The 21,607-nt window shown below is 52.8% G+C and overlaps 1 protein-coding gene across 2 annotated transcripts; it reads left to right on the top strand.

Moving 5' to 3' along the window:
* The first annotated feature begins 1,982 nt into the window (after positions 1 to 1,982).
* Positions 1,983 to 18,494, top strand: Itga2b (integrin subunit alpha 2b). 2 transcript variants are annotated; one of them, XM_006970589.4, is made up of 30 exons: positions 1,983 to 2,441; positions 4,253 to 4,374; positions 4,462 to 4,559; positions 4,664 to 4,826; positions 5,058 to 5,107; positions 5,494 to 5,539; positions 5,635 to 5,763; positions 6,067 to 6,114; positions 6,249 to 6,292; positions 6,450 to 6,503; positions 6,648 to 6,700; positions 6,853 to 7,064; positions 10,176 to 10,358; positions 10,621 to 10,666; positions 10,759 to 10,863; positions 10,952 to 11,007; positions 11,100 to 11,251; positions 11,386 to 11,511; positions 11,849 to 11,916; positions 12,039 to 12,186; positions 13,857 to 13,949; positions 14,160 to 14,239; positions 14,516 to 14,596; positions 14,799 to 14,898; positions 14,999 to 15,151; positions 15,243 to 15,374; positions 15,916 to 16,032; positions 16,278 to 16,379; positions 16,582 to 16,698; positions 18,268 to 18,494. In XM_006970589.4, the coding sequence occupies exons 1-30, from the start codon at positions 2,038 to 2,040 to the stop codon at positions 18,319 to 18,321; spliced, it is 3,336 nt and encodes a 1,111-aa protein (XP_006970651.2). In that variant the 5' UTR covers positions 1,983 to 2,037; the 3' UTR covers positions 18,322 to 18,494. The 2 variants fall into 2 exon arrangements, with proteins under 2 accessions (XP_006970651.2, XP_076399551.1); XM_076543436.1 differs by lacking the exon at positions 16,582 to 16,698.
* The last annotated feature ends 3,113 nt before the right edge of the window (positions 18,495 to 21,607 follow it).

Below are 21,607 nucleotides of genomic sequence, written 5' to 3'. Positions count from 1 at the left end.
GCCAGGGCTACACAGAGAAACCCTGTCTCGAAAAACCAAAACAAAACAAAATTAAAGCAAAACAACTACAATGTGATGTGAGTTGATATAATTAGGCTACCCCGAATACAACAGCAATGCAGGAACTACTCAGTTGGGAACAGTGGGAAGGCAGAGCATCAGCACAGAGAGGCCTTGTTAAGGATTCATTCTGATGTGTGCATTGCATACTTACCATGAATTTGGCACTGAGAACACACCAGTGAAGAAAGCCCTGAATAAAATCCAAGGAGCTTTTTGCTTAGTGAAGGATAAAAATTTTAGCTATTTGCTGAGGTAATGAAGTATGAGAGGAAGGGGGGGGATTAAAAGGACTTCAAAAGTGGGGTAGGGTGGCCAAGTAAGATAAGGCAGTGGTTAATTTAATCAGAAATAAAGATCAAGCCCGGGGTACATGGCTCAGTAATAGAGCACTTGTCTTATATGTGTGAGGCTATTCCTAGTACTGCGAGCGGGGGGGGGGGGGGGGGGGGGGGGGGGGGGGGGGTTGGGGGGAAGTGAGGGAATACAGACTAAAAGGGGGGTGTGGCTATGATCCTTTACTCCTTTGCTTTGGGGCCAAGGCATGCAAGACCACAGGGCGTGGTGCCCTTCTGCTTCCCTGGTCCACAGAAAAGGACCCTTCTACCAGAATCGGGCCCTTCCCGCTCTCGCTCTTCACTTCTTCCACTCTTCAGGAAGACTTCAGCACCACCACACACTGGGCCTCTAGCTAGGCCCTGGGACGGCAGAAAGGACCCTTGCTCTCAAAGGATTCAAATACTCAATCCAGTAAAAGGATTGTCGCGGCCATCCAGTGCTGTACCCGTGTGTGTGGCAAGATGCCAACCGGAGGACACCATCCAGAATCAATTCTTCTTTTGCTTGTCTCTTTGTTTTTCAAGACAGGGTTTCTCTGTGTAGCCCTGACTGTCCTGGAGCTTGATTTGTAGACCAGGCTGGCCCGGAACTCACAGAGATCCTCCGGTCTCTGCCTCCTGAGAGCTGGGACTAAAGGCATGTGACGCCACCACTCGGCTCAGAATCAGTTGTTTATGTTTAGATACCAGCTGTCACCCGAGAAGGAGTGACGCTGTCCACTTGAACAGCTGGTGCTTCATTTCAGGGCTGTGAACAGCACACCCTGGGATGATGTCATTTTAGCCCCATCTCCTCCCCACTTAGGCCAAGATCCATTCACCACCTTTCCCCGATATTGAAGGCTCCGTGTGGCCACACAAAGACTTGATTCGAGGTGAAGAAGTCGGGAACTGATGGACCCCAATACTGCTGGCTGAGGCTGTCCAAAGGCTGCGGGAGGAGGAAGTGGATAAACACCATACTCAGAATGATGGCCACCTCAGGTCTTATCAGGAGACAGCAGCTTCCTCAATCCTTCCTCCATCTCTGGCCAAGTCATAGTGTTCAAGGGCAGGACAGTTAAGTGGGGGAGGAAAGAGCTGTTCAGCTCTGGGCCGTGGTGAAGTAGAACAGACCAGTTCACAGTCGCACTGTCCCAGGCAGCAGGGGACAGGGGTTGGCCTGGCATGGTGACATGGAGACTGTGACGGGGAGATGGAAAGGGTTTTCAAAGACGGGCAGTGGTGGCGCACACCTTTAATCCCAGAGCTCGGGAGGCAGAAGCAGGTGGGTCTCTCAGTTCAAGGCCAGCCTTGGTCTACAGAGTGAGTTCCAGGACAGCCAAGGCTAAATGGAGAAACCCTGTCTCCAAAACCAAAAACAAGGCCAGGTAGTGGTGGTGCACACCTTTAATCCCAGCACTCAGGAGGCAAAGCCAGGCAGATCTCTGTGAGTTTGAGGCCAGCCTGGTCTACAGAGTGAGTTCCAGGACAGGCTCCAAAGCTACACAGAGAAACCCTGTCTCGAAAAACCAAAATAAATGAATAAATAAACAAATAAACAAATAAATAAATAAATAAGAAGAAAAACAGGATTTCAAGGGGTGCATCCATGAAGCAGGCTTGGAGATGAGCTATTCTAGAAAAAAAAGGGTGAGCAATGGCTTTCAGCACTAAGATCCATCCCCAGAGTGGCCCCTCCCCCTTTCTGGTAATCCTACAGACCATGCCAGTTAGGGGTTATTGCCCTCCACCATGCCTGCTGCTCAGCAGTTACTTTGGGTTCCAGTTTGATAAGCCGAAACTTCCTGTGGTGGGAACTTTAGGGAAGAGGAAAGAGCTGACCCATTCCTGTTTAGGAGGTTTGGGGAGGAGGATGGCTAGAGCTTCGTGTACATGGCATGCCCTGTGGCTCCTGCAGTGGACACCACTGTTCTTGGGACCTAGTCCTGCTCCTCCAGCCTGGGCCTTGAACCTGGACCCTGTGACGCTCACCATCTATGCAGGCCCCAATGGCAGCCACTTTGGATTTTCTGTGGACTTTCACAAGGACAACCATGGGAGGTGAGTACCAGGGGAAAAACAGGTGTTGAGAGAAGACTGCCTCCGATCATTGCCTCTGTGGCCTCTCCTTCCCTAGCTGAGCCAGGTGCAGTCTAGTGTCTGTTTGGGTCCAGCTCTTGTCAGGAATGCTGGGGAGGGACAGGTTCCAGTGAGGGTGCCGAGGAAGAATACCAATGGGAAGATGAACATTGAACAGAAAAGGTAAAAGCTTACGTCTTCTTTGTCCCCAAGGGTCAGTGATATGACTCACTTTACCCTCAGCCAGTCATCCAAAACTGACTGACCAGGATACAAGTGCCCACTTTTCTCCATTTTGAACCTCATCTCCTTCCAAATTATAGATATTTGAAAAGAAGTAATAAATCACTAACAGTCAGCATTGATCAGGCTTTGAGATCAAACTGCTAAAATTCCTGGCTCATCTTCACAGCTGTGTTTAGCCTCAGTGACTTATTGTGATGGACACTGGAATGCCCAGTGTCTGGGGAATAGTAATGACTGTTCTCAAGGACAGGTGTAAGGAATCATCTCCTCTGCCTAAAAGAGCCATTTCAACAAAAGCCAGGCCCCCTTCCCAACCAAGATGGCTTGCATCCAGAGACTGTCCATGAAGGGAAAGGGATCTGGGGTTGCCTCAACTCTGACGATTCTGTAGCTGAGTGTGGTGGCACATGCTTGTGAACCCAGGGAGGCTGAAGCAGGGCTGTTACCACAAGTTAAATAGCCAGGGACACATAACAAGAACCTGTCAAATAAAGAAAGAAAAACTCCCGAGCTGGGTGTGGTGGCACAGGCCTTTATTCCCCTTTAATGGGAGGCAGAGGCAGGCAGATCCCTGTGAGTTCAAGGCCAACCTCATCTACATAGTGAGTTCCAGGACAGCCAGAGCTACATAGCGAGACCCTGTCTCAAAAAAAACCAAAACCAACGAACCAACCAAATAAACAAATCCTCCTGTCTTCGGAGCTGTTGAGTGTTCACGCAGGGCCTGACACTCAGTTCAACTCCTTTCCCCAAGCTTGGGTCCTATGGGCACAATTTAATAAGCATCCTGTTGTTTATTAACACACACACTTTCACAAAAGCATGTGGCTGAGGGCGTACTGAATACCTCTCATACATTTATTGCATCTACTCTTCCAACGGCATAATTGCTTGATACTATCCCTACTCTACAAATGGCAGAACTGACTTAAACTTAGGTCTGCTAGGATCCTCAACACTGTCAGCACCACACACACATCCCCACCTGAGGTTGCAGCATCCTTCACCATTCAAAACAGTTCTCACTAAGGGATCCATTAAGTTAGACAAGGCAAACGGTTTGTCTGGTTCTTGCTGGGAGGGAGTGGGGGCATCAGTGTATGAGGCATAGCGGGTGTTTTCAGTAAGGATTTTGTTGTTGTTGTTTGGTTTTTTGAGACAGGGTTTCTCTGTGCAGCTTTGGTGCCTGTCCTGGATCTCGCTCTGTAGATCAGGCTGGCCTCGAACTCACAGAGATCCGCCTGCCTCTGCCTCCCGAGTGCTGGGATTAAAGTTGTGCCCCACCACCACCCGGCTTCAGTAAGGATTATTCAACCCTTCCTGTCCAAAATAAACCAACCGGTTTAGTCCTAGGTGAATTTCCTAAGAATACAGTTTCAGCTGCCCCTAAAAGGAAGAGGTTGGCCTTAAAGGGGTATCTGTGAGGAAAGATGGTCCATAGGAGACCTATGCCACACCTCTTTCCTGGTGGTACTGGGGTGGTGGGTGGCGGGCACCGGGCAGGATAGAAAGACCCTGAGCCCTGCTCACCCAGCTTGCCTACACAGCGTGTCCATCGTGGTGGGCGCCCCCAGGGCGCTAAGCGCAAGTCAGGAGGAGACTGGTGGCGTGTTCCTGTGCCCCTGGAAGGCCAGTGGCGGCGAGTGCACCTCGCTGGCCTTCGAACTGAGTGAGTCTCCGGCATGGAAGGGAAAGGGGGAGCCAGGTGGGAGTGGATGGCGGGGCTCCAGAAATCCACCCTTTCTGTGTCCTCCAGGGGATGAGACCCGTCACGTAGGCTTGCAGTCTTTGCAAACCTTCAGGACCGGGCAAGGACTTGGGGCATCGGTCGTCAGCTGGAATGACGTCATTGTGGTAGGCACTGTGGACAGGTCACAGGGAGCAAATCCAGGCCAGCGACACGATGGGGGAAGCCCGAATATCGCGCCCTTCCCCATTCTCCTGTGACTCTGCTCTAGGCCTGCGCCCCCTGGCAGCACTGGAATGTCCTAGAAAAGAACGACGAGGCAGAGAAGACGCCAGTGGGTGGCTGCTTCGTGGCTCAGCTACAAAACGGCGGCCGCGCAGAGTACTCGCCCTGTCGCACCAACATCATGAGCTCGGCTTACGCGGAAATTTATGGTAAGCGCTGTTCCGCCTCTGGCTCCACCCTCTGATAGCTGCAAACCCCGCCCCGCCGCCGACCTCGCGCCCTGGGAGCCCGGCCCTCGGCTACGCCCCGCCCCCTGGGGTCCCGCCTCCAGGCCCGCCCCGCACCCGCCCCGCATAGTTTTGCTTGCCCACGCGGGATTCCTGGCTCAAGCGCGAGCTCCCGGAGCCGACCCTTGGCTGACCCCCACTTGCCTCTTGTAGGCCCAGACAAGCGATACTGTGAGGCCGGCTTCAGCTCTGCGGTGACCCAGGCAAGTCGCAGGCAAGAGCAATAGAGAGCTCGGCCTGGAGGCTGAGGCAGGGGGATCGCGAGTTTGAAGCCAGCCTGAGCTACAAAGTGAGACTCCTCTTAAAAGGAGACGGGGTGGCAGGGAGAATGAGAATGGATGAATATGAGAATATCGTGCAGTCCGGCAGGCGATGGTGGCGCACACCTTCCGTCCCAACACTCAGAAGGCAGTCAGGTGGATCTCTTAAGTTTGAGGGCAGTCTAGTCTACAGAGTGAGTTTCAGGACAGCTACGGCTACACAGAGAAACTGTGTCTCGAAAAACAAACAAAAGAACGTCGTGCAGGCAAAGTGATTTAGGGTTGTTCCAGAATAGGGGGTTCTCTCACAACCAGGACTTCCCTTTCAGGATGGCGAGCTAGTGCTTGGGGCCCCTGGCGGCTACTATTTTTTAGGTACGTGCCCAGTAATCTAACCCACTCTCGTCTCGTGATTTGGGGAGACCCAGGTGTCTGGGGCCCCACACCTCCTGTCCCTGTCCCCTTGCCAGGTCTCCTGGTTCGAGTTCCAATTGCGAATATCATCTCTAGTTACCAACCGGGTACCCTTTTGTGGCATGTTCCCAACCAGCGCTTCACCTTTGACTCTGGCAGCTCGGTGTACTTCGACGGCTACCGGGGTAACCTTGGCATCTCCTTTCTAGGCTTCCCAGAACCCTAAAAGTCAGGTCCCACCCCTGTCCGAGGTGTTTTGCCAATCTTGACTAGTCCCCAGCGCAAAAAGCACCACGCCCCCGGTTCCCGCCTCTTCCCCCACACCTGTCCAGCTCCCATCCACATTGGCTCGCCCTTCTCTCCTTGGACTCAAGTAAGACCTCCAGCACGCCTGTTTTCCCACCTGCACAAAGCAGTTTGTACTCATGACCCTCCTTTCCTGACCGAGGTCTTCCTCCTTGCTTTAAACGCTACACTGCTGTTTTCAGGGTACTCGGTGGCCGTGGGCGAATTCGATGGGGATCTGAGCACTACAGGCAAGGAATTCAGTTCGGGGCGGGTGGGGAGCCCTGGGGCAGGAGCACCTCCGCACAATTTCCCCTGGGTCCCTATGTGAGGATGGAGTAAGTGGTTTCTGAGGATCTGATTTGCCGAGCCTTGCTCTTCCCAGAGTACGTATTCGGGGCCCCCACTTGGAGCTGGACCTTGGGAGCGGTGAGTGACGGCTCTCCCACCGCTTGACATTCAGAACCCCCGACACCAGAACTCTTGCTTACCCCACACACTCGCCAAGGCCCTGCCCTTTCTCAGTGAGAGTGGGAAGTCACAGAGGGAGCGTGAGTGACGCACTTGGGTATGTTTCTCCGTGCAGGTGGAAATTCTGGACTCCTACTACCAGAAGCTGCACCGGCTGCTTGGAGAGCAGGTGGGGGCAGCGGTGGCCCCATGGGAGTGGCCAAAGTCAGGGAATTAAGACACACCCCTAAAATAGTTCACCGGATCTGAGGGTGATGTCTAACAGAGGACGCTGAGCTCAGAAGCCCAGATTAAAATTCTCTTCATCTTATAGGTGGCTTCGTATTTCGGGCATTCAGTGGCAGTCACTGATGTCAACGGGGACGGGTGAGAAGAGGGAATGCCCCTTACCCAGTTGGGTCCTCGATTGCCAGCAGCAGGAGTTACCCTCGTCTTGTGCCAAGGGTAGCCCAGGACTGCCCTCGTTCCTAGAACCTTCCTAGCTCAGCGGCACCTAACCTTGCCCGTCTGGTCCACAGGAGGCACGACCTGCTGGTGGGGGCTCCATTGTATATGGACCACAGGGCGGATCGCAAGCTGGCCGAGGTGGGCCGTGTGTATTTGTTTCTGCAGCCTCAGGGCCCCTATGTTCTGGGCACACCCACTCTCCTGCTGACTGGCACTCAGCTCTATGGGAGATTTGGATCTGCCATTGCACCCTTGGGTGACCTCAACCGGGATGGCTATAATGGTGAGTGGAAGAGCCGCTGTGTCTGGCCTTAAGAGGGTCAGAAGCCCTAACAAAAAGATGAATTTAAGGCGGAGTACACCTGTAATCCCAGTACAAGAGAGGCTGAGACCTTGGGCAGCAGGAGCCAGGAAAGGCTTGACTGCTGATTGGAAAGTGGATACCAGGGCTCAAGGAATCCAATTAGGCCGGTTTGTCTAGGTCCCAACACGATGACCCCTGCATGCAGGTTTGGAGAATGGAGTTAGAGATGAGGTGACTTCACAGATATTCAGGGCTTGGACTATTAGGGCTGGATGGGAAATGGAATATGGAGTCAGGGTGAGAAGGGAGGTGAGTGGAAATGGGGAGCAAGGCAGTCCGTGGTTCCGTTCTGGCTTAGCTGGCTTTGAAGGGCTTGGGACTACTGGGCGGAAATATGGTGAGAACCGAGAACTGTCGCAATTGACTTTGCACACTTCCGCTCCAGAGGGCTGAGGGCGAGATGGAGACCCGGGAAGCGTGGATAGGATCCGGAGCCTGGGAGTTAAGAGGAGGCCCAGTGTAGAAGCCTGGGAAGCGAAAGAGCATTCAGGGAACACCCCGAGAAGGTGGCTCTGGGAAACAGTGTTCAGACAGGTGGGAGAGAAATCAGGAGATTGGTGGCCCAAGACTCTGAGAGAGTGCTTTAAGCAGGAGGGAGGGATGGACCGAGTGGCCCCCTCACTCCTGAAAGGTACAGTTAGATGGGACTGGGAAAACATCATGGGCTTTAGCAAAGGATGAGCTCCTTGGTGGCGGTGTCAAGGACCAAACCAGGCAAGTATGGTGGTGTGTACCAGTAATCCTACCACCCAGGGAGTGGAGGCAGGAGAAACAGAGGTCACCCTCTGCTACCTAAGAGACTGGAGAGCAGGCAGCCTGGGATACATAAAACTCTCTGTCAAAAAAAAAAAAAAAAACAGGGCTGGAGAGATGGCTCAGTGGTTAAGAGCACCGACTGTTCTTCCAGAGGTCCTGAGTTCAATTCCCAGCAACCACATGGTGGCTCACAACCATCTGTAATGAGATCTGGTGCCCTCTTCTGGCCTGCAGGGACACATGCAGGCAGAATACTGTATACATAATAAATAAATAAATCTTAAAAAAAAAAAAACATGAAGAAGGGCAGCGTAGGGCCCAGAAGATCGCTGGGGCCAGGTCCGGGGCATGAACAGCAGTAAAGCACTCAGCAGGCAATACAGACAACTCTCTCACCAATTTGGCTGTGGAAAGGGGAGCCATCATGGACTGAGGATGGGGACCATGGGAAGATCATTTTATTTAGGAAGAGCTGGGAGTGTAATAATACAAAGGAAAAAGAGTCATGTTGGGAACTGGAGGGGTCAGCCAGCTGAGGGTCCCTGTGATGCCTGGGGATGCAGACACTCCATCCAGAGGCAGGAGATACCAATTCGAAGGTCCCCTGGAGAAAGCAGGAAGACAGTGGGTCCCTTACTGAAGGAAACGGGGCTGACAGCCAGGCAGCAAACAGGAGACAAGACAGGTGCTGTGGGGAAATCCACAAGATGGTTGAGAGGCCCCAAGGGTCCCAAGGAAGGCTGGGGATTCAGAGGCCACAGTGCCCTCCTGCTCTGTCTCCTACAACCCTGAGCTGAATTAGCTCCGGATAGAATCTGGCCAGGAGAACCCAAAACTGGCCATGGGACAATAAGGCTGCAAAAATTAACAGTGAATCAAATGGTCAGTAAATCCATGAAGACCAAGACCAGGACAGAGACAGGGCCCTGGACTCCAGGACACCATTGTGGTCAGAGGCCTCTGTTTGCTTTTTGAGACAAGGTCTCACTGTGTAACCTTGGCTGGCCTGGAACTCTCCATGTAGATCAGGCTGGCCTCAAACTCACAGAGATCCACCTGCCTCTGTGTCCTGAAGGCTGGAGTTAAACACTTTTGTTTGAATTATAATTCTGGTGATCAAGACCTTGATTTTGTAAACAAAATCAGAAGATAAAGGGGAGACGGTTAAAACACACAGACGTGTGATCTAAGTTAGTTATAGATGAAAAGAGCTCATAAAGTCATGAGGCTGCTAGCAGATACACTCTCAAGGAGGGTCTTAAAGGCACTGGTGTTGATAAACTATGATGTGGCTGTGAGTTTGTTTGCATGGTGAAGGTGAAACAGAGTTACCGTCTGGAAAACAGGTTTCAGCTAGTTTTTATTTGTTTTTCAGTTTGGTTTTGTGTTTTGAGATGGGGTCTCACTATGTAGCCCTAGTTGGCTTGAAACTCAGTATGTATATCAAGCTGGCCTTGAACTCAGAGAGATCTGCCTACCTCTGCCTCGTGAATGTTGATATTAAAAGTGTGCGCTAGTACACCAGGCCTGCTTTTTTTCCCCCTTCTATTACTGGGAATTAAATCTAGGACCTCACACAAACTAAGAAGTTTGCTGGCCTGGTCTGGGCTCAGTTATTTAATCTTCTTCTAGAATGGGAATTAAGGGCAGGGTTGTGGCTGAGCTAATAGCTTGCCTCACAGCCATGAGGCCTCAACCCAGCATAAACCAGGTGTGGTGGCACCAGTACCAGTCCTCCCAGCACGGAGGAGGTGGAGGCAGGAGGACCAGAAGTTCAAGGTCATCCTCAGCTACGTGAATAATTAGAGGCCATTTTGTGACACATACCACCCTGTCTCACGGGCATGCTATCAAACACCTTTAATCCCAGCACAGGGAGGCAGAGGCAGGCAGATCTCTGTGGGTTTAAGGCCAGCCTGGTCTTCATAGCAAGGTTCAGAACAGCCAGGGATACACAGAGAGACCCTATCTCAGAAAAACCAACGAAACAAACAAACAAAAACCAAACCTGTCTCAAATTAACAATAATAATACTCCTAATTGTCAGGAGTAAATGGAGTCTTAGTGAGTTTCCTTCATGTGGGGACAGTGAGGAGTGTGTTGGAGCTTTAATACCAATTGTTAACACTTGACTGATCTCTCTCCTGCCTCCTCCATACGGACTTTGTACCCTCCTGGTCTCCCCGGGCCTCCCTAGAGAAGACTCAAGAGAGGCTGGCAGCATCCCCTGGGGAGACCCGATCACAAACAGCCACACTCTTTCTCTCCTTCCAGATGTTGCTGTGGCTGCCCCCTATGGGGGTCCCAGTGGTCAGGGCCAAGTGCTGGTGTTCCTGGGTCAGAGCGAGGGGCTGAGTCCACGCCCCTCCCAGGTCCTGGACAGCCCCTTCCCCACAGGCTCCGGCTTTGGTTTCTCCCTCCGCGGCACCGTAGACGTCGATGACAATGGATACCCAGGTGTGTTGCATCCAGCCAGTCAAGACAGGCCTTTGAGCACTTGCTGGGAATGTGGAGAGACCAGCAGCTGGAGCTTCATGTCTGACCTGACACCAGCTGTGGGCTCTAACTTGTCTGTGTGGCTGGGATGCTGGGGTTTGGGGGCAGAACCTCCGGGGGCGGGGCGGGGCGGGGGCGGTGATGGTGTGGAGAACTTTTTGGAAGATAAAGACTCTATGCCTGCTCTAATGGCCACTTCTAACCCTTCTTCCTATGTCTATAGACTTGATAGTGGGAGCCTATGGGGCTAGCAAAGTTGCTGTGTACAGGTGAGCACTGGCTAGGGGGAAGGACCACACACATCGTCAGAGGAGGCTGGGTCAGGAGGGACACAGTGGTGAGCCTCCTCTGGTCCCATCAGAGCTCAGGCTGTGGTGATGGCCACTGTCCAGCTGCTGGTTCAAGACTCCCTGAATCCCACCGTGAAGAACTGCGTGCTGGAACAGACCCAGACGCCAGTCAGCTGGTGAGGAGGTGGAAGTCACAGACTTGGCAGGGTTTGGGGCCTCAGAGAGGCCCCACCCCACCCCCAAACCCGCTCTCGTCTTTTACAGCTTCAACATCCAGATGTGTGTGGGCGCCACCGGGCACAACATTCCTCAGAAGCTGCGTGAGTGGCCCGGAGGGAGGGTTGGAGGAAGCAAGGTCTGGCTGTCCCCACTAGAGGGAGACCTAGATCCTCCCTGCTCTCCTGCCCTGCAGAGCTGAAGGCAGAGTTGCAGCTGGACCTGAACAAGCCCCGCCAGGCCCGCCGAGTCCTGCTGCTGGCCTCTCAGCAGGCGAGCCTCACCCTGAGCCTGGACCTGGGTGGAAAAAACAGAACTATCTGCCACACCACCACGGCTTTCCTTCGAGTATGCTCAGGCTAGAACGGGCGGAGCTGGGTGTGCAGGGTTCTCCCCGCAGGCAGTTCAAACAGTCCTAGGACTCAAGCAGAGGGTGTGGGCGGGCGCAGGAGCAGGCTAGCCTGACTCTTGCCGTCTGCTAGGATGAGGCCGACTTCCGGGACAAGCTGAGTCCCATTGTGCTGAGCCTCAACGTGTCGCTGCCCCCGGGAGAGACTGGAGTAGCCCCTGCCCTGGTGCTGCATGGAGAAACCTATGTCCAGGAGCAGGTAGGGTCAGCGGGGCAAGCAAGAACGGGCAGGGCAAGATCCCTGGTAGGGGGATTGAGATTAGGGAAGAGGTTGTAACCACGAATCCCAAACCTTGAAGTCACCCCCAAATCCTGATGTAATTCTCCGAATCTCAGTGACCCCCAAACATTGTCGTAGATTGGCAAACCCTGCTATCCCAGAACGTGGTCATCGTCCCAAACCTTTATACACACTCCATCCCATACTCCCTAAAGTCTGAAGGGACCCCTGGAACCACTGCTGTTCTCTGAGCTCTGAGGGGATCCCTAAACCCACAAGCCCTCCGCTTACCCACACAGCCCATTATGTCCCCTAGACCCGGATCATCCTGGACTGTGGGGAAGACGACCTGTGTGTGCCGCAGCTCCAGCTCACAGCCACTGTGTGAGAGGGTCTCCCACTCTACCCACCCTGTCCCTCCATGCCCCAGGGGACCCACGCCTTCCCTGAGTCCCCTCTCCTCCTCCTGGCCTCTAGTCCTAAACCAGGCACTCCCTCACACACAGGGGGGACTCCCCACTTCTGATTGGTGCTGAGAACGTGTTGGAGCTGAAGATTGATGCCGCCAATGAGGGTGAGGGAGCCTATGAGGCAGAGCTGGCTGTGCACCTACCTCCCGGTGCCCACTACATGCAGGCTCTCAGCAACATTGAGGTGAGGTGCTGCCCCGGGGCACAGCCAGCAGGCAGCCAGCGTGAGAGCCTTGACTCCGGCCTCCCACCCAAATCCTCACTGCTCCTCTGCTCGCCTATAAAGATGTTTTCAGCTTTTAGATGCAATGCGTGTCGGTGTGACGACGGGCAGATGAGAAATGCTGGCTAATGGTACACATTTGAAGAACCCAGTTACAAAGCCACCCAAAGGCTCAGGAAGCCAGTGTTAATTAGAACCCCTTTAACATCCACTGGGGAGATGGGGTGATGGCTCAGTTGGGAAGGTTCCAGCCACCCAAGCAGAGAACCTAGGTTTGGATTCCCATGGGGAAGCCAGGTATGGCAGTGTGGTCCTGGAACCCTAGTGCTGGGGATTTAATGATGGGTGTAACCCTAAAGCTCATTGGCCAGGCAGGCTAGCCACATCCCTGAGACCCTGTCTCAATAAATAAACATAGAGAACTACTGGGGGGAAATACCAATATCAAACTCTGGTTTCCTCATACACACACACACACACACACACACACACACACACACACACACTTGATGACTTACTCTTTTCCCATAATGTTGGCAGGTACTTACACAGAAATTGTTAAAATTAAGTTAAATTCAATGTTTGTGCATGCATGTGTGTGCACAGTGTGCAAGAGGATGTGTGATGTGTGTGCACGTGCCTGTGGAAGCCAGAGGTTGGCCTTCTGTGTCATTCACTTTGTTTTTGTTTGCTTGCTTGCTTGCTGGTTTTTTGAGACAAGTCTCTCACCGTCTGCACCCAAAACTCCCAGATTCAGCTAGACTGGCTGGTCAGGAGCCCAGGGACCCTCCCCTCTCCACCACCCTGGCGCAGAGATGACAGGCATGTGCCCCCACACCCGCTTTTCCCGTGGGTTCTGGGGACCAGACTCAGGTCCCATTGCTCACGCAGCAGGGACTTACCCACTGAGCCAGCTCCTCAGCCCAGGGTTTTCATCTTCTGAGAAAGAGTCTCACTCTGAAACCAAGACTGGTCTGGAACTCACTACTTAGTCCAGGACAGCCTTGAACTCTTGATACTTCTGCCTCAGCCTTCCCAGTATTGGAATTGTAGGCATGAGCCACCACACACACACATGTATAATGTATATGTGTGTGTGTACTATGTATGTATATATACATATACATTTATTATATATATACACACATTGTGTGTGTGTGTGTGTGTGTGTGTGTGTGTGTGTGTGTGCGCGCGCGCGCGCGCGTGTGCATGCACGCACGCTTTCACCACAGTGAGCATGTAGAGGGGTCAGAGGACAACCCACGGGAGTCAGTTGTCTTCTTCTATCACGTGGGTTCCAGGAATTGAACTGAGGTGGTCAGGGTTGGTGGTGAAGCCCCTTTAACCAGCTGAGCCATCTTGACAGCCCTGGACAGATTTTTGTTTGGTTTGTTTTGATTTGGTTTGTTTTGAGACAGGGTTTTCTCTGTGTAGCTCTGGCTGTCCTAGAACTTGCTCTGTAGACCAGGCTGGCCTCGAACTCAAGAGATCCACCTGCCTCTGCCTCCCAAGTGGTAATGAAAGGCTGTGTGTCGCCATGCCTGGTTTGATTTTGTTAATGTCATCTATAGCAGACATATTGGGCACCCCGCCCCCATGGCTATTCTCATGTCTGTGAAACTCTTCCCCAGGGCTTTGAGAGGCTCACCTGCACCCAGAAGAAGGAGAATGAAACCAGGGTGACACTGTGTGAGCTGGGCAACCCCATGAAGAAGGACACCCGGGTAAGGCCTCCATGATGTGGGCCTGGGGACAGCCTGGTGTGTGTGGGGGGGCTCTCAGGAGGGAGTCGGGAGGTCTTCCAACTCTAGCTACCTCCTAGGGTAGGTGGGCTCCTGGGGCTGTGGAGGGGGATAATAATGGTGGCTCTGGTGGGGGAGGACTAGACCCAGAGTGGACACTGGGGTAGTGACTTCAGTGCTTCCCTCTTCCAGATAGGGATCACCATGTTGGTGAGTGTGGAGAACCTGGAAGAGGCCGGACAGTATGTGTCCTTCCAGCTCCAGATCAGGAGGTACTGAGCTGGGCAGCATGGCTGTCCACCACCCTTCCAGCTGCCCCTCGTGCGGAAACCCTTCCAAACGGAAAGGCCTTCCCAAGTCTGTCCCCTTTCTTCCTCCGTGACTTGTTTCCGAGTCTCGGGGTCCTAGAGGACATTCTTTCTCGATCTAACTTCAGTATAGCATGCTGTTGGGGGTGGAATTAACTCCCCCTGAGCTGTCGAAAATTCTGGCTCCACTTCAAAGGGCTGGTGTCCCTCAATTTCTTCTTCTCCCCTTCTCCCCTCCAGCAAGAACAGCCAGAATCCAAACAGTCAGGCTCTGCTGCTTCCTGTGGCAGTCCAAGCAGAGGCCACCGTGGAGCTTCGAGGGTGAGAGACCATGCATGGGAAGGGGACAGGGCAGAGGGGGCGATGTTGCTCCCAGGAAGTGGTGGGGTGTAGTTTGTGGGTACAGTTCAAGATTAGCACATGGAAGACCCTGGGTCCCACCCCCAGGATCTTGTAAAACAAAAGGGTAAAGTTTGAGGGGTCCTGGAGGATCACCCCACTCTGGGGGCTTGGGCACTTGCAGGAATTCCATCCCTGCCTCCCTGGTGGTGGCAGCAGAAGAAGATGACAGGGAGCAGTCTGGCTTGGACAGCTGGATCCCCAGGGTGGAACACACCTATGAGGTAAGGAGGAGCCTCTGGGTAAGAGTGGGGTGAGGGAGGTCCTGGGAGCTGCAGGCTGGATGCCGAGCCACCAGCACCCCACTGTCTCCACACCCCCCAGCTCCACAACAACGGTCCCGGCGCTGTGAATGGCCTCCGACTTGTCATCCACTTTCCCAGCCAGTCCCAGCCCTCGGACCTGCTCTACATCCTGGATGTGCAGCCCCAAGGTGGTCTCCTTTGCTCCTCACAGCCGACCCCTAAGCCCCTTGAGGTGAGGCTCTGGGCGAGGGAGGGAGCCAGAGCAGGGTCTGGGTGTGGATGCAGACCCTGGAAGCGAATTCACTGCGCCCCTGTGCTCCCAGCTGGACTGGACACTACGCACTCCCAGCCCTTCCCCCATTCGCCCGGTCCATCACAACCATCACAAGCGCGAGCGCAGACAGGCGTTCCTGCAGGGACCCAAGCCGCTGGGGCAGCAGGACCCAGTTCTGGTGGTGAGAAGACTTGGCGGGCACCAGCTGGGGCCCTCAGGAACCAGGGGAGACGGGAGGCAGGGGTGGTGGTGCGGGTGTGATGCTGGACTGGCGCTTGGCAGAATGGGCTGGGGGACACGTGGGTGTTTGTTTTTTTAAGTTTTCTTCTAAAGAAATGCCAAAGCAAGCCAGGCCTGGTGGCGCATGCTTTTAATCCCAGCAGAGGCAGGCGGATCTCCTTGAGTTCGAGGCCAGCCTGGTCTACAGAGCGAGTTCCAAGACAGCCAGGGATGTTACACAGAGAAACCCTGTCGGGGGGGGGGGGGGGAATGCCAAAGCAATATCACAAAAATACTGAACACTGCAGGCTATGGGTGACCCCTGCCTTCGGGCCTCGTCTAAGTATCCCTGGGAATATTGAGCAAACAGTATGTAGAGAAACTATCTGCAGCTCGGCCGGAGACCGGCGCTCCCTGACCCTCCTGGCTCTCTGTGTTGAGTTCTTGATTGATGGCGGATGATTGACAGGAGGGCCTGGGGACTTACCACCCGTCTCTCTCAGAGCTGCAACGACTCAGCGCCCTGTACGGTGGTGGAATGTGAGCTGCAGGAGATGGTGCGCGGGCAACGAGCCATGGTCACAGTGCGGGCCATGCTGGCGCTGCCCAGCCTCCGCCAGGTGGGGGCTGGACGCTGGCGGGCGGGGCCTGAAGGGGGCGGGGCCGGGGGCGGGACAGGAGTTTGCCCTGGGCTCCAGCAGGTTCACAGCGTCCTTTTTCCTCCGGGCGGGGCGGGGCGGGGCGGGGCGGGGTGGGGCGGGGCAAAACCCGGGCAACTCCGAAGCTGGGAGTCCCGGGCTTGGATTGCTGCCACCTCCTGGACTGGAGTGGCTGCGGTAAGCGTCTGTCACCCCGCCCCCGACAGAGGCCTCTGGACCAGTTTGTGCTGCAGTCGCACGCTTGGTTCAACGTCTCCTCCCTACCCTACTCGGTGCCGGTGCTCAGCTTGCCCAGCGGACAAGCTCTGGTGAGCGACCCTAGATCTCTCGCTGTCCGCGCCCAGCCAGCGTGCGGCGATGCTTTCTCCAGGGCCGAGGGGCGGGAAGTCTGTCTGAGGTTGAGGGGCGGGCTCTCAGTAGGACTGAGGTATGGTTACTAGAAGATGGCTTGGCTGGGCATCCTCCTCCCTGGTCACAGCCCCCCTGAAGTGACATCCAGTTTGCTCTCAGGTGCAGACACTGCTGCTTCGGGCCTTGGAGGACAGGGCCATTCCTATCTGGTGGGTGCTGGTGGGAGTCCTGGGCGGTCTGCTGCTGCTCACCCTGCTGGTCTTGGCCATGTGGAAGGTGAGGCTGGAATCGGGGCTCAGCGTTCCCAGGTGGTCCAGGGATACGGGACCTGTCTCATCTACATGTCCATTATTAGGACGTCATTTTTCTGAGAACTTGTGCTGGGCACGTTCCATCCCTCCCATCCCCACAAGCAGGACGCCTGAAATCCTCAGGTCTTCAGACCCCTCCCCCACTGTCAGGGAGTCCGAGGAAACTGAGACCTGCCCTCAGAATCAGAACTCCCTGACTGCTATGGGCGGGGCTCGTAGCCGGGTTTCTGTTGCAGTGATAACAATACCATGACCAAAAGAAACTTGGGGAGGAAAGGGTTTATTCATCGGACACTTCACAGTGGAACTGAAGTCGAAACCTTGAAGGACAGCTGCTTGCAGGCTTACTTCCTTACCTACCTTTCTTGGCCCAACTGCCCCGGCATGGCACCACCCACAGATGCCTGGGTCCCCTACATCAATTAGCAATTAAGGAAATGTCTCACGGGGGCTGTAAGGATGAGTGGGCTGAGTACTGGCTTCTCTGCCAGAGGACCAGTGTGTGGTTCCAGCGCCCACATGGCCACAACCCTGTGTAACTCCAGTGCCAGGGGATCTGACAGCTTCTTCATGTTTCCTTAGTGCCAGGCATGCATGCAGGCAAACTCAAAATGCCCAGACACATAAAATAAAAATAATTAATTTTTTATTTTTATTTATTTATTCTTTTTTTAGTTACACTCATGATATTCATTAATTACACTCATGATATTACATTTGTGGTATTCATTGATTACACTCACAGTATTCATTCAATAACTGTATTTATGATATTCATTAATTACATTAATTGTATTGATTTATTACATTCATGATATTACGTCCTGATACTGAAGTCCATTTGTGGGGCTTTTCCCTCACACAAAACAGATTCTGTACTTAGGAAATCATTGTTCTATATTCCTTTCTTCTCCATCTTGAGAATTAATTTTTTAAAAAGGAAACTGCTTCAAAAGCTTGGCTACAGGCCAGTCTGACCTGGGTAATTTGTTTGTTTGTTTTTTGAGGCGGGATTTTCCGTGTAGTCCTGGGTGTTCTTGAACTAGCTCTGTAGACTAGGCTAGCCTCAGACTTAGAGATCAGCCTGTCTCTGCCTTCAGAGAGCTGAGTTTAAAGGCATGTGCCACCAGGCCCAGCTGACCTAGGAAAATTTTCAATTAAGGAGATCTTATCTCAAACAAACAAACAAAAACAACGGAGGCTGCTGAAACCGCTCAGGGGATGGAGGTGCTTGCCAACAAGCCTAAGGACCCGAGTTCTAACCCTGGGATCCATACAGTAGAAGGAGAGAACCAATTCTTGAAAGTTACTCTTGACCCCCAACGATACACACACATCAATAAATAAAATGTGATTTTTTTTTAATTTATGGGGGAAACATCTCCCAATTAAAAAAATCCCCATTCTCATGCTGGGGCTGCAGCTCCATTGCACGGGTTCTAGGCAGCTGGTTTCTAGCAGACGTCCTCAGTGGTTGCCTGGGGTGTGTAGCCAGTCTCTGCCTGACTCCAGCTCCTGTGCCCCTCCCCTCCAGGCTGGCTTCTTCAAGCGGAATCGACCACCTCTGGAGGAAGATGACCAGGAGTGAGGACACCAGTGCTCAGTCATGGAGGGAAGCTGGGTGCCTGCTTCACCTCCTGATTCCAACCGCTTGGCCCTGCTCAGAACTCCACGGGTTCAAACTCTACCCGTGGTCTTCCCTTCCCAGCAGAGCAGGCACATCCCCTTTCCTACTGCCTAATAAAGAGGTTGATATCAGTAGCCACCATGCTGCCTTGGATCTGAGGATAAAGTCGGGAAGTGAAGGGACGTTTGTGGGGACTGAGAGTTGGAGCAGAATGAGTCTCTACCAACAAGGTAGCAAATGGAGTAGAGAGTAGGGTAGCGGGTGGAGGGAGCGGGAAGGAGTGAAGGAAGGGCCTCCCATGAGACTCAGTGGGCAGGAGCACCAGAGAAGGAAGGCTGGGTTTCTGGTAGGCAGTTTTGTATCTCTTTAGTTTTTTGTTTTGAGACAGAATCTCACTATGTAGCCCTGGCTAGTCTGGAGCTCACTGTGTAGACCAGGCTGGCCTCGAACCCGAAGAGATCAATCTATTTCAACTTCCCAGGTGTTGGAATTAAAGACATGAGCCATCATGCCTGGCTCCCTGATGGGCAGCTGTAAGCTGTGCGTTTTGCATAACTTTGGAGGGACAAACCTCAAAATAGTCCAAGACTTGGGACATGGCATTCCTGTCTTCCCTCCCTTCCCCCAACAAAGACCTTTAAAGAGATCTGGAGGCAGAGGGGCTGAGCTCAGTTTGAGGAGAGCAGTGTCTCACCAGGGGGGACAGCAGATGTCCCCTGCAGTCATCCTGATGCCCTTCCTTCTGAGGAAACAGGTCTTCTGCCAGGAAAGGGGGTGAGGAGTAGAAGGCAGCTGGGGGACTGGAGTGGGGGACAGAGTTGGGTCAGGCTATCCTCTAGGGGTTTGTTGATTCACATGTTCCAGACATGTTTGGGGTTTTTTGCTTTGTTTTGTTTTTCGAGACAGGGTTTCTCTGTGTAGCCCTGGCTGTCCTGGAACTTGCTCTGTAGACCAGGCTGGCCTCGAACTAAAGAGGCCTGGCTCTGCCTCCCAAGTACTAGGATTAAAGGCATGTGCCACTGCCTGGCCAGGAATGGTTTCTGAGCAAATAACAGAACTATTCCAAAGTGGGCTGAGGGCTGAGCAGTAAACAAAGCTAGTCTCTATCCCATGGGGCTTATATTCAAAAAGATGAATGAAATAAACCAAGAAATAAAAGAGTAGCCATTGATGTCCACGGCTGTGAATGAAAATAGAAGGAAGGGGCCAGTCTTGTAATCCCAGCTATTCTGGAGGTAGAGATAGGAGAATCACAAATTCGCAGCCTGCCTCGGCAACTTATTTTGAGATGATGTCTCAAAAAGTAATAATAATTGGGTGGTGGTGGTGGTGGTGGTGGTGGTGGTGGTGGTGGTGCACGCCTTTAATCCCAGCACTCAGGAGGCAGAGGCAAGTGGGTCTCTGTGAGTTTGAAGCCAAGCCTGGTCTACAGAATGAGTTCCAGGACAGGCACCAAAACTACACAGAGAAAAACCCTGTCTGGAAAAACAAAAACAAAAACAAAAAAGTAATAATAATATTATTATATATTATTAAATATTTATTATTATTATTATTATTATTATTATTATTATCATCATCATCATCATCATCATCATCATATAGCTAGAGATGCAGCTCTGTACACAAGGTGTTTACCTAGAATACAAGAAGCCCTGGGTGGGGGCTGGAGAGATGGCTCAGCGGCTAAGAGCACTGGCTGCTCTTCCAGAGGTCCTGAGTTCAATTCCCAGCAACCACATGGTGGCTCACAACCATCTGTAATGAGATCTGGCGCCCTCTTCTGGCCTGCAGACAAACATGCTGTATACATAATAAATACATCTTAAAAAAAAAAAAAAAAAAAGAAGCCCTGGTCAGGTTCAGTCCATGGCCCTGTGTATAGCAAGAGTGATAGCACATGCAGGGTATACCAGAACTCATAAGGTGGAGACAGGAGGATCGGAAGTGTGAGGTCGTCTTCAACAACATGGTGGGGTTGAGAGTTTGAGGCCAGCCTGGGTTACATTAGACTCTGTCTCAAAGGAGAGGCTTTGAGTGTTTGCCTATTCACGGTGTACTGTCTCACGTCTCTTTCTTTCTTCCTTTTCTTTTATGTGCATTGGTGTTTTGCCTGCATGTACGTCTGTGTGAGGGTGCCAGATCCCCTGGAACTGGAGTTACAGACAGTAGTGAGCTGCCATTGTGGGTGCTGGGAATTGAACCCAGGACCTCTGGAAGAGCAGCCAGTGTGCTTAACCACCACCGCAGCCAGGAGCCATCTTCCCAAACCCCCCACACCCCCCCCCTTTTTTTTTTTTTAAATAAAGGTCACCATTTCCATCACATTAAAAAAAAAAAAAGTAAGAAAAAGAAAAGCTGAGTCCAGTGGTAGAGCAGATGCCTAGTGTGTTCTAGACCCTGGGTTCACCCAACAGTGCTGAGGGTAGGGAGAGAGACAGAAAGAGGAAGGGGGAGGAGAAGGGGGAGGGGAGGGGAGGAGGGAGGAGAGGACAGAGTGCTGGCAGAGTCGCCTCTTTCCAAAGTTTAGTTGAAGGATACATAGGTAGTTAGGGAGGGGTCTCTGACAGTTGAGCCAGGGAATGAGTGAGCCACACTGGTGCATGGGGTAGAGGGTCCAGAACGGAACGTTCTGCCGGTGACAAGTTCTGGCAAGGAGGCTGGTCACTGGGGCTGGGGCTGCGCCTGGCTGGGCATGGCGCTGGGGCACATGTCTGCTGGAGAGAGGAAGGGGTGGCTGGTGAGCAGACACACTTCGCAGCTGTGCCTTGAACACGAAGTGTCAAGTGTCCAGGGAAGCCATGGGTGAATAGATTGACCTCACGAGAGCCGATACTCCATTGTACCCAGAGGGGTAAATGGTAAATTCTGAAAACAATGAGTTGACATCCATGCATGTTGAGTTCCAGAACAGGTTTCTAGGTGCGTGACTGTGACTATTTAAGTAAAGATTAAGCTGTGACCATTGAATGTCAACCAAACTGCCTCTCAAGTCAATCATTGCAACTGACTGGTCCAGACCACCTATCTTGATCCAGCACAGCGCTCACTCGGCATTTGTTCCTTACAAACAAGAGAAACATGAGCAGGATTGTAGTGGCTGGGACTTGGGACTGACTGAGTCTGGTAAAATGGGGGCGGGGGTCCTCTCGGGGATGTCCCAGCTCCATCTCAACCCTGGGCTGCCTGCAGATGTCAGGAGTTCCTTGAACGGAGGTGGCCGAAGCCTCCCTGCCCCACAGATGGC

Source organism: Peromyscus maniculatus, chromosome 8 (genome assembly GCF_049852395.1).
Source record: "Peromyscus maniculatus bairdii isolate BWxNUB_F1_BW_parent chromosome 8, HU_Pman_BW_mat_3.1, whole genome shotgun sequence".
Taxonomy (NCBI): domain Eukaryota; kingdom Metazoa; phylum Chordata; class Mammalia; order Rodentia; family Cricetidae; genus Peromyscus; species Peromyscus maniculatus.
The sequence above is the reverse complement of the archived record's forward strand: the minus strand, read 5'-3'. Positions and strand labels throughout refer to the sequence as shown.